At 46.7% G+C, this 16,829-nt stretch overlaps 1 protein-coding gene across 8 annotated transcripts in view; it reads left to right on the forward strand.

Moving 5' to 3' along the window:
- The window catches only part of LOC110532462 (calmodulin-binding transcription activator 1), a 616,618-nt gene that overhangs the window by 202,175 nt on the left and 397,614 nt on the right, over positions 1–16,829 (forward strand). For all 8 annotated transcript variants that reach the window (XR_005053299.1, XR_005053300.1, XM_036988465.1 and 5 more), the window contains one exon: positions 15,763–15,830. Coding sequence is in view for 6 of the 8 variants with exons in the window: in XM_036988465.1 (XP_036844360.1) it covers positions 15,763–15,830 (68 nt within the window). In the remaining 2 variants the exon portion in view is untranslated. The remainder of the gene's footprint in view (positions 1–15,762; positions 15,831–16,829) is intronic.

The following is a 16,829-nucleotide window of genomic DNA, read 5'->3' on the forward strand; positions in this document are numbered from 1 at the left end:
CCACACAACTTACAGCCAGAGAGAGAGAGAGAGACAGGTGAAGGACTTGCTACAGAAGTCTTCCCCACACAACTTACAGCCAGAGAGAGAGAGACAGGTGAAGGACTTGCTACATAAGTCTTCCCCCACACAACTTACAGCCAGAGAGAGAGAGAGACAGGTGAAGGACTTGCTACAGAAGTCTTCCCTCACACAACTTACAGCCAGAGAGAGAGAGACAGGTGAAGGACTTGTTACAGAAGACCTGCCTCACACAACTTACAGCCAGAGAGAGAGAGACAGGTGAAGGACTTGCTACAGAAGTCTTCCCCCACACAACTTACAGCCAGAGAGAGAGACAGGTGAAGGACTTGCTACAGAAGTCTTCCCTCACACAACTTACAGCCAGAGAGAGAGAGAGACAGGTGAAGGACTTGCTACAGAAGTCTTCCCTCACACAACTTACAGCCAGAGAGAGAGACAGGTGAAGGACTTGCTACAGAAATCTTCCCTCGCACAACTTACAGCCAGAGAGAGAGACAGGTGAAGGACTTGCTACAGAAGTCTTCCCTCACACAACTTACAGCCAGAGAGAGAGACAGGTGAAGGACTTGCTACAGAAGTCTTCCCTCACACAACTTACAGCCAGAGAGAGAGACAGGTGAAGGACTTGTTACAGAAGTCTTCCCTCACACAATTTACAGCCAGAGGGAGAGACAGGTGAAGGACTTGCTATATATCAGTTGGCCAATAGAAAGACAGCATTTCATTCTAGATTGGTGTTTTCATTCTATGTTGTTCTTATTTCTTTACTATGAGGTGGTCTTGTTGGTGATATACTTCAGATACCTTATCAGACTGCTGCACTAACCACTGGGTCTTACTACAGACTAATTGTGGGTGGATGACAGAGATTGATGCCTTTCATTTCAGTTACTTTATGTCCCTCTCTCATCACACATCCCTCACCTCACACCACCAGATCCATTCACATATAAACCCATCTCTCGCTCCTCTCTTCCATCCTCCCACTTTATCGCCTGCTTGATCACCCTACACTCTCTCTTTCTCCTCTCTGTTTCATTCACTCTCTCCCTGCCTGGAAACCTCTCCTGTTCTTTGTCTATATTTATTTTACACCCCCCCCCCCCACAGACACATGCATATGAAATGCACCAACCCACTTAGTACACACACTTAGCAGCAGGCAGGCGAGCCTCTTATGTTGTGGTACTCTGTTGGGCGAGAGGTGGGAGGCGGGCGGCGTGTGGAGGCTGACCATCGCACTGCACTGCTCTGCTCTCTCAAGGCTAAATGATTACATCCTCTCAAAGAACAGTTTAATTTCCATCCGAGACGGCAGCCATGGCACCAAAGCCAAAACAATCTTGCTAAGTGCCAACTTCCTCTCTCCTGGTTGGCATCCCCGCCTCCTTCCGTCTGCCTACCAGCCTGCTTGCCGCCTGCACCCCAGTGCCTCTCCTCTCCAGTGCCTATCCTCTCCAGTGCCTCTCCACCATTATGTCTTGTTGTTACACTGTAACACCCAGCCATGGTAAACTAACAGATAGAAGAACAGTGTAGTGTAGTGACGCAGCTTTCTTTACTATAGCATTGATTGTGGAGGCATGGAGGCGTGCAGAAGGAGAGAGGAGAAGAGAGGAGGAGGATCCTCAGGAGAGCAGCCCCTCTCTCAGCCGGCCGATCAGCCTCAGTATCTCCTATAGATGACCCCCAACATGTGAAGCAGAATGTACAGAAAGTCATTGATCAGCAACTGGAAAACATCTAAGCCATTCAGGATCACTGTAGTATTGATCACAGTGTAACTATGTTTAACGTAGACCAGTGGACTGAGCCGCTTGTCTCTCCCTCCTCATCTTCCCCTGCAGTCCAGGGAGAGATATGGTGGACCACGGGCCCTAGCTGTAGCTGTATGTGTACATGGAGGAAAACATGTCTGAGGTGTGTTTTAAACATCCAGAAAGCATTTATCCACGAGGTGGAATGTTCTTATCGTTAACCAGAGATGGTGAGAGAAAGTAATGGGCAGGGTGTTGGGGTACAGGTTGCACCATGTCTTAATGGGCAGGGTGTTGGGGTACAGGTTTCACCAGGTCTTAATGGTCAGGGTGTTGGGGTACAGGTTGCACCATGTCTTAATGGGCAGGGTGTTGGGGTACAGGTTTCACCAGGTCTTAATGGGCAGGGTGTTGGGGTACAGGTTTCACCAGGTCTTAATGGGCAGGGTGTTGGGGTACAGGTTTCACTAGGTATTAATGGGCAGGGTGTTGGGGTACAGGTTTCACCGGGTCTTAATGGGCAGGGTGTTGGGGTACAGGTTGCACCAGGTATTAATGAGCAGGGTGTTGGGGTACAGGTTGCACCAGGTATTAATGGGCAGGGTGTTGGGGTACAGGTTGCACCATGTCTTAATGGGCAGGGTGTTGGGGTACAGGTTGCACCAGGTATTAATGAGCAGTGTGTTGGGGAACAGGTTTCACTAGGTATTAATGAGCAGGGTGTTGGGGTACAGGTTTCACTAGGTCTAAATGGGCAGGGTGTTGGGGTACAGGTTTCACCAGGTATTCATGAGCAGTGTGTTGGGGAACAGGTTTCACCAGGTATTAATGGGCAGGGTGTTGGGGTACAGGTTTCACTAGGTATTAATGGGCAGGGTGTTGGGGTACAGGTTTCACTAGGTCTTAATCGGCAGGGTGTTGGGGTACAGGTTGCACCAGGTCTTAATGGGCAGGGTGTTGGGGTACAGGTTTCACCAGGTCTTAATGGTCAGGGTGTTGGGGTACAGGTTGCACCATGTCTTAATGGGCAGGGTGTTGCGGTACAGGTTTCACCAGGTCTTAATGGGCAGGGTGTTGGGGTACAGGTTTCACCAGGTCTTAATGGGCAGGGTGTTGGGGTACAGGTTTCACCAGGTCTTAATGGGCAGGGTGTTGGGGTACAGGTTTCACCAGGTCTTAATGGGCAGGGTGTTGGGGTACAGGTTGCACCATGTCTTAATGGGCAGGGTGTTGGGGTACAGGTTTCACCAGGTCTTAATGGGCAGGGTGTTGGGGTACAGGTTTCACCAGGTCTTAATGGGCAGGGTGTTGGGGTACAGGTTTCACTAGGTATTAATGGGCAGGGTGTTGGGGTACAGGTTTCACCGGGTCTTAATGGGCAGGGTGTTGGGGTACAGGTTGCACCAGGTATTAATGAGCAGGGTGTTGGGGTACAGGTTGCACCAGGTATTAATGGGCAGGGTGTTGGGGTACAGGTTGCACCATGTCTTAATGGGCAGGGTGTTGGGGTACAGGTTGCACCAGGTATTAATGAGCAGTGTGTTGGGGAACAGGTTTCACTAGGTATTAATGAGCAGGGTGTTGGGGTACAGGTTTCACTAGGTCTAAATGGGCAGGGTGTTGGGGTACAGGTTTCACCAGGTATTCATGAGCAGTGTGTTGGGGAACAGGTTTCACCAGGTATTAATGGGCAGGGTGTTGGGGTACAGGTTTCACTAGGTATTAATGGGCAGGGTGTTGGGGTACAGGTTTCACTAGGTCTTAATCGGCAGGGTGTTGGGGTACAGGTTGCACCAGGTCTTAATGGGCAGGGTGTTGGGGTACAGGTTTCACCAGGTCTTAATGGTCAGGGTGTTGGGGTACAGGTTTCACCAGGTCTTAATGGGCAGGGTGTTGGGGTACAGGTTTCACCAGGTCTTAATGGGCAGGGTGTTGGGGTACAGGTTTCACCAGGTCTTAATGGGCATTGTGTTGGGGTACAGGTTTCACCAGGTCTTAATGGGCAGGGTGTTGGGGTACAGGTTTCACCAGGTATTAATGGGCAGGGTGTTGGGGTACAGGTTTCACTAGGTATTAATGGGCAGGGTGTTGGGGTACAGGTTTCACCGGGTATTAATGGGCAGGGTGTTGGGGTACAGGTTGCACCAGGTATTAATGAGCAGGGTGTTGGGGTACAGGTTGCACCAGGTATTAATGGGCAGGGTGTTGGGGTACAGGTTGCACCATGTCTTAATGGGCAGGGTGTTGGGGTACAGGTTGCACCAGGTATTAATGAGCAGTGTGTTGGGGAACAGGTTTCACTAGGTATTAATGAGCAGGGTGTTGGGGTACAGGTTTCACTAGGTCTAAATGGGCAGGGTGTTGGGGTACAGGTTTCACCAGGTATTCATGAGCAGTGTGTTGGGGAACAGGTTTCACCAGGTATTAATGGGCAGGGTGTTGGGGTACAGGTTTCACTAGGTATTAATGGGCAGGGTGTTGGGGTACAGGTTTCACTAGGTCTTAATCGGCAGGGTGTTGGGGTACAGGTTGCACCAGGTCTTAATGGGCAGGGTGTTGGGGTACAGGTTTCACCAGGTCTTAATGGTCAGGGTGTTGGGGTACAGGTTTCACCAGGTCTTAATGGGCAGGGTGTTGGGGTACAGGTTTCACCAGGTCTTAATGGGCAGGGTGTTGGGGTACAGGTTTCACCAGGTCTTAATGGGCATTGTGTTGGGGTACAGGTTTCACCAGGTCTTAATGGGCAGGGTGTTGGGGTACAGGTTTCACCAGGTATTAATGGGCAGGGTGTTGGGGTACAGGTTTCACCAGGTATTAATGGGCAGGGTGTTGGGGTACAGGTTTCACCGGGTATTAATGGGCAGGGTGTTGGGGTACAGGTTTCACCAGGTATTAATGGGCAGGGTGTTGGAGTACAGGTTTCACCAGGTATTAATGGGCAGGGTGTTGGGGTACAGGTTTCACCAGGTATTAATGGGCAGGGTGTTGGGTTACAGGTTGCACCAGGTCTTAATGAGCATGGTGTTGGAGTACAGGGCATTTTTAAACACTGCTCAAGGACTCATAGAACAGCCTCAAACAGCCTCGCCCCACTCCAGCAGATGCCAAGTGCAGCTGTCAACACACACACTATTGTTACTCCTCTCTTTCTTTTCAGCTCCTAAAGAGAAAGACCTGTGTCCTCAGTACTATCCTGCATGCTATAGTAGAACTAATCCACCCCTCACTCTCTTTCAGGCAAGCTGAGGTAAATTTACTCGAAAAAGGTTATAGATGTACATTTTATACAGTTGTATATTTTAAGCAATAATGCCCAATGAGGTGTGGTAGGAGTGCCTGGACACAGCCCTTAGCCGTGGTATATTGACAATATACCACAATCCCCCGAGGTGCCTTATTGTTATTATAAACTGGTTACCAACGTGATTAGAGCAGTAAAAAATCATATGTTTTGTCATACTAAGGGCTGTGTCCAAGTCAGCCAATCAGCATTCAGGGCTCAAACCACCCAGGTTATAATCACAGTAAAATCCCTGTATGTTTTGCATTTCACCTCTGTTTTTATCATTCAATAATTTTTACCTCATACTGCTTTAAACTGTAGAGCTGTGTTCAGTGTTTGCCCTAGTATTTTTTCAGCAGCGGGGCAAAGTTAGCAGGGGGTGGTAGTGGGGGTAGCCAATGGCGCTGTCTCCGACCAACCTTTTTAGAGGCCCTCTTCTTGGCCACAGATATTTGCTCTTTTAAAGCAAATTTCCTGCAATTCTACACATTTTGTCATAGGTCTGAGAAAATTATTTTTTTTAAAGCTCATTTCCTAGAATTCTACACATTTTGCAATGGGGCTGATGTAACCGATGTGAAATGGCTAGCTAGTTAGCGGTGGTGCCCGCTAATAGCGTTTCAATTGGTGACGTCACTCGCTCTGAGACCTTGAAGTAGTTGTTTCCCTTGCTCTGCAAAGGCCACAGCTTTTGTGGAGCGATGGGTAACGATGCTTCGTGGGTGTCAGTTGTCCCTGGTAGGGGTGAGGGGACGGACTAAGTTAAACGTTTACACTGAGAGAAAATGGGCAGTTTTGAAGATAATTTCCTGCAATTATACACATTGTCATTTATTTTATTTATTTAACCTTTATTTAACCAGGAAGGCAAGTTGAGAACACCTTTATTTAACCAGGTAGGCAAGTTGAGAACACCTTTATTTAACCAGGTAGGCAAGTTGAGAACACCTTTATTTAACCAGGTAGGCAAGTTGAGAACAAGTTCTCATTTACAATTGCGACCTGGCCAAGATAAAGCAAAGCAGTTCGACACATACAACGACACAGAGTTACACATGGAGTAAAACAAACATACAGTCAATAAATAATACAGTAGAAACAAGTCTATATACGATGTGAGCAATTGAGGTGAGATAAGGGAGGTAAAGGCAAAAAAAAAGGCCATGGTGGCAAAGTAAATATAATATAGCAAGTAAAACACTGGAATGGTAGATTTGCTGTGGAAGAATGTGCAAAGTAGAAATAAAAATAATGGGGTGCAAAGGTCATGGCTTATGCCGTATTCTTATGCTATCTGAGTGACTAAAACATTATGTAAGGGATAAACGGCAACTTTCTGTACATTAGCTTGGAAATAATGGACGACAAAGTTCATCTTTCCAAGGTAAGTTAATGCACGGAACAAAGAAATGTATCCCGCTTATACCACAGTTGCCAAAGTAAACAATACTTAAGCACACATTTACCGGTAGAAATAAAAAATATATATATATTTTCATTTTAATAAGCGAATTCATACTTTTTCATGTTCTGGTTGCTAAAGACGCGACCCAGTCATTCGATTAGTTCTATATTTAAGGACATGGCCCAGTTCATTCTATATGTCCCGTTGCCATGCTCACTGGCAAAATGATCCCTTGCTTGCTAGCTAGCCAGCCAGCTACGGCTTCTACAGTTATGACTTCTGCAGCCAGAATAACAGCAACGTAGCTGCATTTGCATTTGTTTAAGCTGTTTTCTATGGACATTCATGTAGATACATCCATACTAATGAGCTGATTATGCCCAATTTTGCCTGGCATAGTGCCTACTCATCAGGACACTCGTCGACACTGTTCATTACGAGAAGATCACATTGCATATCAACACTAGGCTAGAAGCAAGCTAAATAGTTTGTTGCTAGCAAACCTGTCAATATGACAACTTCATTCAAAAATAAAAAACAGCTGGTTATAGTAGAAATGTAATGTGGGAGGATTTGACGGCATAGCGCCGCTTAGAGACGGGATAAATTCATGTTCATCACTCACCATGTTAGATCATCAGAAGATCATCTTCAAAACCAAATCAATTGGTAGCTATCTACGTTTTTCTTCGTTGTACTTGGGTTTACAATGAATCAAATTAAGCTTTGTGTGGTTTAGCTTTCTGTAACTTTGTAGCAAGTATAGTCTGCATGTGTAGGCGCATATTGCGTCATTATTTCAAGTTGTCCCGATATCTTCCAACTGTCCCGTTATCTGGTTTTAATGCCCATTCTAGAATGTCCTTCTAGCCAATCCGAAACGAATATCTAACAAAGCTGTGGTATAAAACAAAAATAAGTAGGGGCCCTGCCATGACATTTGGGGAATTTAAAATTCTCCCTATCTAGTTTTTATTTTGGTGACGTGGTAGATCACAAAGATTATATTTAAAAACTACACTGAGTGTACAAAACATTAGGAACACCTTCCTAATTTTGAGTTGCACCCTCAGAACAGCCTTATTTCGTTGTGGCATGGACTCTACAAGGTGTCGACAGCGTTCCACAAGGATGATGGCCCATGTTGACTCCAATGCTTCCCACAGTTGTGTCTAGTTGACTGGATGTCCTTTGGGTGGTGGACCATTCCTGATACACACGGGAAACTGTTGAGCGTTAAAAACCTGGCAGCGTTGCAGTTCTTGACACACTTAAACCGGTGTGCCTGGCACCTACATACCCCGTTCAAAGGCACTTCAATCTTTTGTCTTGCCCATTCACCCTCTGAATGGCACACATACACAGTCCATGTCTCAGCTGTTTGAAGGCTTAAAAATCCTTCTTTAACCTGTCTCCCCCCCTTCATCTACTCTGATTCAAGTGGATTTAACAAGTGACATGGAATGATTAAGTGTATATTGCTTCATTATATTTTCTACATACTTTATATCTGGTTTTAGTCATTTAAGTTTAGACTGAAAAAGTTTTACCATCCCAAAAAGCGAAATCATATTTTTTGGAGTGGCGGCAACGATTTAACAACGGATGAATATAGGGGAAACACTGTTTTATTCCATGTCTACTACACCTTTTTCCAACCCTGAATAATATGATACATTTCCATAGTTCTTCACTCTAGAAACAATGATCTACCTTTGATCAGTTATTTGGCCACATGAGATCATATTGATGGTTCTGGGTTTGAAATATTGTTGCGAGTACATTACGAATTCATGAGCAAAAAAAGACCCAAAATGATTCACCGTGGAGGCTGCACTCTGCAGGATTGAAGGGATGTCCACTTTTTAATCACCAGACCTTTACTCCTGCTGCTTTTCACACATTTGTCTTTGTCATACTCATGCTTTATTCCTCTCACTCTTTTTTCTCTCTCGCTCTCTTCTTTCACTTCCCCTATCTCTCTCGCTCCCTACATGTCCCTGACTCCATCTCTCCTGTGTCTAATTGCATTTGAATTTGTCTTCCGGGATCCCTTGATACTGGAGCAGCTCTCCACACTCCCCCACCTCTCTCTCTCTCTCTCTGTTTCCTCCTCCCCTCCCCCCTCTAATCCATTTGTGCCTGGCCCTAGCCAGCTTGATTTCATGGGTTGCCCTGGAGGAAATATCAGATGACCTGGCTCTCCACACAGAGTCTGGGTTCCTGTGGATCTGGGTCGTCAGGGAGGCTCCACTCACCATCTCTGTCCTCACCCCCCACCCCTTTCCTCTCATGAAGCTTCCTGCTTTCAAGTGCAGGCCAAGGTCAAAGACAGAAGCACCGTCAGGCAGGATACATTCCGTCATTCACCAGTCCTCAACTAAAGAATGGCCAGAGACACTATATCACTATATACCCTATCCTAACCCGCCTTATGCACTGTGATCATTCTCCTGTAACATTAACTGAGGCTGGTAATCAATACACTGTAGAACATTGTTTTTCTAAGTCAGATTGAAATAGCTTTTCATTAGTGCCATTATACTATGGGCCTATATGACTGGAAAAGACAAGTAATGGGTAAAAGAGGACGAATAACTCTTTGACCTCAGGTTTTCATAGACATATTGCACGATTAAACTAAGGGTCATACTATCAGGGTATAAATCCACATGTCTGTTGTTCAAGGTTGTTTTTATTCGAGGTTGTTTAAAAAAAATGATATTAAACCATCACACAGTGAGACAAACCTTTGTATTCAAATGGTAGGGGTGAGTGCCTCAGAGACACGAGACCCCCTTGTCAGATCAAATGCGCTGTGGCACCTTGGGAGAGAGAGCCCTTATGGATGGTGTTTAGAGACAGGTGTCTGATCCGCCCTGAGATAATGCCAAAAGACTGTCCCTTTTAATGAAACAGCAAGTGTTGTTTCAAGTGATCAGGTCTGTCATTCCAAATGGGGGAGCGTTGATCCTCTCAATGCCTCTCTTCATACATGAATCAAAGCTACCCTAGCCAGAGGAACTGAACAGCAACAAACAGCCAGGCGGCCAGCCAGGCGTGTAGCAAGCCAAGCCCCTAAGTCACCCAGGGACCGTGGTACTACCAGTCTCACAAAGAGCCCCATCAAACAGCTAACCAGTCTTTAACTAACTGACTTAATGAAGTGATGCAGTCTGTCTGATCAGCTTCACAAAGGAACTGCCCTCGCTCAACGCTCCCCAGACAGTCATTACAGTGGATTTTAAGACAATGACAGGGTCAAATGGTGTTTATTTTCCATGGGGCTGCCATCTACCCACTTCCCTCTCTCTCTCGTCTGGGTGCCAGCAAATGAAATAAGGTGAATATGTTAGTGTCATCTCTCATTTCAAATAGGTAGACATTTCAAAGTGTGATTTTCTCTGGAGAAAACGTTGTTACTTCCGCAGTGTGAAAATATCATTTGAAAAGAGGGAGGCATTGAATGGCAGAGCCAGACGTCTCAGAGTCAATCTCGTTTGGAGGCTTTCACCTCAACGTTTAGAAAAGCACGACACACTGATGAGACGGTGACTTTGTGGCTGCTAGGAGGGAGACGGGACAGACAGAACAGAGCTAGCTGGGTGATGTAGAGAAGGAAAGGAAGTGTTAAGTTAATCATATGTCAACCAGAGACAGGTCACAGTCATCAGCCTCTCTGATTGTAACAGGCTTATGGAGAAGAGGATGCACAAACAAACCCTTTCAAGGTGTCTAACATCTCCCATTAACTGGTATAGGACTCTGTCATGTAGCTAGCATACTATCTGTGCTCTCCGTACACGTACGTGTCACAGCTTTGGAGAGAGACAAAAGGAACAAATTAGATGGCTCGGCTACAGCAGCAAACAGCTGCATGTTGTTTTCTTTGCTAAATGAAAGGGCTCTTTGCATTCATTCCCTGTGTCAATTACAGAGACTAGCTACGGATCATATTCTCCTTTCTACAGCTAGGCTGTTGATTGGTGCTGTTTACCCTGTTCTGCTGCGAGGGAGCTAGACAAACACCTAGACGTAGTAACACATGGACATACTATTGCTGTATATTTCAGTCAGTTGAACGTTGAAGTAGAGACGAGTGAACAAATGTGCCCTGCAGGGTTTCACCTGTGAGTCAGTGTGTACTAGGTTTGACCTGTGAGTCACACAGGGTGAGATGTAGTGTACTAGGTTTGACCTGTGAGTCACACAGGTTGAGATGTAGTGTACTAGGTTTGACCTGTGAGTCACACAGGGTGAGATGTAGTGTACTAGGTTTGACCTGTGAGTCACACAGGGTGAGATGTAGTGTACTAGGTTTGACCTGTGAGTCACACAGGGTGAGATGTAGTGTACTAGGTTTGACCTGTGAGTCACACAGGGTGAGATGTAGTGGACTAGGTTTGACCTGTGAGTCACACAGGGTGAGATGTAGTGGACTAGGTTTGACCTGTGAGTCACACAATGTGAGATGTAGTGGACTAGGTTTGACCTGTGAGTCACACAGGGTGAGATGTAGTGTACTAGGTTTGACCTGTGAGTCACACAGGGTGAGATGTAGTGTACTAGGTTTGACCTGTGAGTCACACAGGGTGAGATGTAATGTACTGGTGTGTGAATATTTCCCCTTTGTGATGGAATGCAGGCCAGAGGCAGTAAGGTCAGCCGATAGAGTCCAGAGCTCGTTGACGGCTGCTGGCTTGAATTTGATGCACCATCAGCTTGCCTTGTCCTCCGCTCTCCTCTCCGCCTCACTCTGCTCTGTTCTGCCTATGAAGCGTGTGTAGTCAACCTGAAAGCAGCACTAGCCTCTCATTACGCCGCCCAAACAAACTTTGTCTCTTTGCAGCTGTTTAACGGCCGCACGTCTGTTTTTGTTTGTTTTCTCGCCGTAAGATTATTGCACCTTTATGGTTGATCAGGGGCTTGAAGTAATCCCTGGCATCTGTTCAGAGAGAGGGGGGCGATGGAGAGAGAGAGAGAGAGAGAGAGGGGGGGGGGGGCGATGGAGAGAGAGAGGGGGGCGATGGAGAGAGAGAGAGAGAGGGGGGGGGGGCGAGATGGAGAGAGAGAGAGAGAGAGGGGGGGGGGCGATGGAGAGAGAGAGGGGGGCGATGGAGAGAGAGAGAGAGGGAGGGGCGATAGAGAGAGAGAGAGGGGGGGGCGATGGAGAGAGAGAGAGAGAGGGGGGGGGGTGATGGAGAGAGAGGGGGGCGATGGAGAGAGAGAGAGAGGGGGGGGGGGGGGCGAGATGGAGAGAGAGAGAGAGAGAGGGGGGGGCGATGGAGAGAGAGAGGGGGGCGATGGAGAGAGAGAGAGAGGGAGGGGCGATAGAGAGAGAGAGAGGGGGGGCGATGGAGAGAGAGAGAGAGAGAGAGAGAGAGAGGGGGGCGATGGAGAGAGAGAGAGAGAGAGAGGGGGCGATGGAGAGAGAGAGAGAGAGAGAGAGAGAGAGAGAGAGAGAGAGAGAGAGGGGGCGATGGAGAGAGAGAGAGAGAGAGAGAGAGAGAGAGAGAGAGAGAGGGGGCGATGGAGAGAGAGAGAGAGAGAGACAGAGAGACAGAGAGACAGAGAGACAGAGAGAGAGAGAGAGAGCCTCCATCCACTCCTCTTTTATTTACCAGACCGACTGGGCCCGCTATTTCATCTCCAGCTGCCCAGCCTGGCCGGCGGACTGCTCAGACGAGAGTGATGTGGAGGGCTGAGGCCACCGGAAGAGGTTACACCAGCTATTTATTCCTCCCGAATTGAACACTCCTCCCAACAGCATCTGCCTCTTTTAGGAGGGAGGGAGGAAATGAATGTAGTAGTCACCCTTTTATTCAAATGTATTTCGTAATATGTGCAGGAAAGTATATTTCTTGTTGGTGATGGTGCTGCACAAAACATAGGTCTAGTTGTGTCCATCCCTGCACTGTAGTGTTTCTCCTATATCTTAGCTGAGGAGACATGTTACCATTATGTGAATATTCCACTCAGATACTGTATTTACTTAGCCACAACAGTGTAGTTTTGGTTGGCACAGTAAAAGGACCATCCTCTCTGTTCTCCTTGTGCTCCATATGCTTCTAGTCTCAGGGGCCTGAATGTCCATATTTAGCTCAGTAACTCCAAAACGCTTTACACCACTGTAGGTTGACATTTCTCTTCATGTTATTGTACCCTTTTCCTAATTCAATCCTAAACTACTTGCTGGAGTGAAGAGACAACAGCTCTAGCCCCCACCTTGTCATGCTGTGGCCATGGCTTCCTCCCCTCTGGTCATTATGGCAGGGAGACAGGAAGTTAATCGACGCTTTATTATCTCCCAGCCTGCACCTGGAAGCCATGTCATGCTCCCTCGCTCCCCAGCGGGACCCCTGCCAGCCTGAGATCCCTCCTCACCTTGGCTCCTTCCTCACCCTGGTTCCGCCAGCAGCCCCTTGGGCAGGCTCAGCCAGGATTAGGCTCTTGTGGTGCTGGTCACTGCCAGGACACACTCATCATGACACAGGACCAGGGGAGGCTGCTTCTCAGCTCCTAGCCATAGATGTTCATCTCACTGGGCATAGTGTGTGTGTGTGTGGGTGTGGGTGTGTGTGGGTGTTTATGCGAGTGTGTGTGTTTGTGCGTGTGTACTCTCTCCGACACTATGGGATTATTCTGTATGTGAATGGGGATTTATTCAGCTGATATTATCTCTTGTTGCTGCGATTTCCGTTGTTGCTTCTCCCGTTATTGTTGACGTTATTTCCCCGTGTGGACAGGACAAGTAGCAGCACACGTGAAGGGACATATTGTGTAAACATAGCCCATATACACAAAGAGTTTTGTTCACACACCAACGTGAACACACACCACACAGAGACACACACATCCCTAGATATCGAAAGATGATATTATTGTAGGAGATGACACCAGGTCTCTCCTCCATGCCTCCTCATCTAGGTGTCTGTCTGTCTGTCTCTCTGTCTGAGTAGCTGACAAATGCTCTGGCTGAGGGATGAATTGCTGGCTGTCACTGGTAATCATGAGGTTGTCTGGCAGCATCCAAAGTGCTGCCCATTAGTTTGGTGTGAGAATGGGTGGGTAGCCTGGCCTGCTATGCCTTTATACTCTGACTGACACAAGAGCCACTGTGATCATTGAAAACATGACAGCCCCTATAGTATCTCAATTATCTACACTGAACAAAATAGAAACGCAGCATGCAACCATTTCAAAGATTTGACTGAGTTGCGGTTCGTATAAGGAAAGTCAATTCATTTGGCCCTAATCTATGGATTTCACATGACTGGGAATACAGATATGCATATGTTGATCACAGATACCTTTTTGGATCACTAAACCAGTCAGTATCTGGTGTGACCACCTCATGCAGCACGACTCATCTCCTTCATATAGAGTTGATCAGGCTGTTGATTGTGGCCTGTGGAATGTTGTCCCACTCCTCTTCAATAGCTGTGAGAAGTTGCTGGATATTGGCGGGAACTGGAACACATTGTCGTACATGTCGATCCAGAGCATCCCAAACATGCTCAATGGGTGACATGTCTGGTGAGTATGCAGGCCATTGGAGAACTGGGACATTTTCAGCTTCCAGGAATTGTGTGCAGATCCTTGCAACATGGGGCCGTGCATTATCAAGGTGAAACATGAGGTGATGGCGGCGGAAAAATGGCATGACAATGGGCCTCAGGATCTCGTCATGGTATCTCTGTACATTCAAATTGCCATCGATAAAATGCAATTGTGTTTGTTGTTTGTAGCTTATGTCTGCCCATACCATAACCCCACCGCCACCATGGGGCACTCGGACATCAGCAAACCGTTGACATCAGCAAACCACTCATCAACCTGACGGCATACACGCTGTCTAACGGCATACATGCTGTCTACCATCTACCTGGTACAGTTGAAAGTGGGATTCATCCGTGAAGAGCACACTTCTCCAGCGTGCCAGTGGCCAGAGAATTGTGAGCATTTCCCCACTGAAGCCGAACTGCAGTCAGATTAAGACTCTGGTGAGGACGACGAGCTGAGATGAGATGAGGTTCCCTTACATGGTTTCTGACAGTTTGTGCAGAAATTCTTCGGTTGTGCAAACCCAAAGTTTCATCAGCTGTCCAGGTGTCTGGTCTCAGACGATCCTGCAGGTGAAGAAGCTGGATGTGGAGGTCCTGGGCTGGCATGGTTACTCGTGGTCTGCGGTTGCAAGTCAGGTTGGACGTACTGCCAAATTCTTTAAAACAACACCGGAGGTGGCTTATTAGAGAAATTAACATTACATGATCTGGCAACAGCTCTGGTGGACATTCCTGCAATCAGCATGCCAACTGCACGTTCCCCCAAAACTTGAGACATCTGTGGCATTGTGTTGTTTGACAAAACTGCACATTTTAGAGTGGCCTTTTATTGTCCCCAGCACAAGGTGCACCTGTGTAAGGATCATGCTGTTTAATCAGCTTTTTGATATGCCACACCTGTCAGGTGGATGGATTATCTTAGCAAAGAAGAAATGCTCACTAACAGGAATGTAAATACATTTGTGAACACAATTTGAGACAAATAAGCTTTTTGTGCATATGGAACATTTCTGGGATATTTTATTTCAGCTCATGAAACATGGGACCTTTACGCTCTACATGTTCTGTTTATATTTTTGTTCAGTGTACATTTATCTATAGTAGCTGTAGCATCTCCTTCACTGCACTTCATAGCATCTCCTTTACTGCACATGTAGAGGACTTTATAGTATCCACATACTAGTTAGCCTAGTTCCAGTACATGGCAATGTACTGTGTGAGTGGTGTGTGCTGATTATTCCTATGCTAAAGAGTGGATGGCTACATAGATGGGTGTCAAGGGCAGACCAAAGCGGATTGGGGGGAGGATCGAACCAAGGAAAATGAAACGCCGCTCTCTGAATGTGAAACGCTGGAGACGTCAATCTGTGTGAGAAGCACCTTGAAGTCTTCGGAGGAGAGGTTGATCAAAACCTGCTTAACAAAGATGGTCTCAAATAGGATCTGACCTCTGCTGCTGTGTGTTGCATCTCTTGTCTCTGTCTGTCTACTGTGTGCTACTTTACCCAATCTACATTTACCTGGCTGGTCCTTTATAAGCATAGGACTTGCATCATGTCTTCTCTTTGCTCCCTCTGTGTTTGTGCTGTGTGTTCTCCTGTCTGAAGGTCAATGAACCGTGGTCTCCACAATGTATTAGCAACACTAGCTCCAGGTGACTGAAGCCTTTCCTCCCTCCCTCCCTCCCTCCCTCCCTCCCTCCCTCCCTCCCTCTCTTCTCTCTCACAGGAAATCGCAGCTTACTTGATAACGTTTGAAAAGCATGAGGAATGGCTAACGACGTCCCCTAAAACAAGGTAAGCGAGATGTCGACGTCTTCCAAGAAATAACCACAAATAACATCTCTTCACAGAAAATGCCACACTGTGCCATTTATTTTGTAGGCTTCACTCCACAGTATAATTTTCTTAATTTGAGATATTTGTGTCTCGTGCCGAGTACCAGGAATCCCTACTGAACCCATTAGAAAACCACCCCCCCATGTTGAGAGTTGGATAGATGTTTAATATTACAAGCTGCCTGATGGCAGTTTGGAAAACTTTGCACCTTTCAGAAGCTATTTGAGCCAGACGATGGAACATTAATGTTGACTAATTATTGCCTTTTAGCGGGCCAATTAAGACAACATGCACTCCTCTGGTCTCCGCTGTGAATGTGATGCTAATGTGTTGGTATCTGTCTGCACATTCACACAATCTCCAATAGAACGAAGTAGGGTTGATTTGAGGGCTTGTTCTGCATGTGGGGAGGGAGGGAGGGAGAGAGGGAGGGAGGAATGTGGATATGAATGTCAATAAGAAGTAACTTTTGTAAATGGAAAAATGATGGCACCACAGTGATTATATCCATGATATGTAGCATATTCCAAATAAGAAAACTCCTACCTACCCTGTCCTATCAAAGTATTTGTTTGTGTCTGACACATGGAATTAAATGTCAACAGTGTTGATGTTATTTCCACGGTAACATTATTTACTCTTATTTATACCACCATAGTTCCCATCCTGGAAACCGAGTTTCCGACCGTGAATTATGTCATAAATCCACATCATTAACGCTGGTGGACATCTCTTTATTTGACTAGCTTTGAGTAACAGGCAGTGTTAGGCTGTGCTGGGCCTTTCTCTTCTGCGTGTGGAGCGAACACAGAACACACACACAACCAACCACCCACTGTGATCTACCACAACACATCCTGATGAGGAATTGACTCTGTGTTTAAATATATTATAACCTTTCTCTATCATCAGCCTCCTTTACCTCCTTTACCTCCCCCTCCTCTCCCTTCCATCCCT

The sequence above is a fragment of the Oncorhynchus mykiss genome, chromosome 9 (genome assembly GCF_013265735.2).
Source record: "Oncorhynchus mykiss isolate Arlee chromosome 9, USDA_OmykA_1.1, whole genome shotgun sequence".
NCBI lineage: Eukaryota > Metazoa > Chordata > Actinopteri > Salmoniformes > Salmonidae > Oncorhynchus > Oncorhynchus mykiss.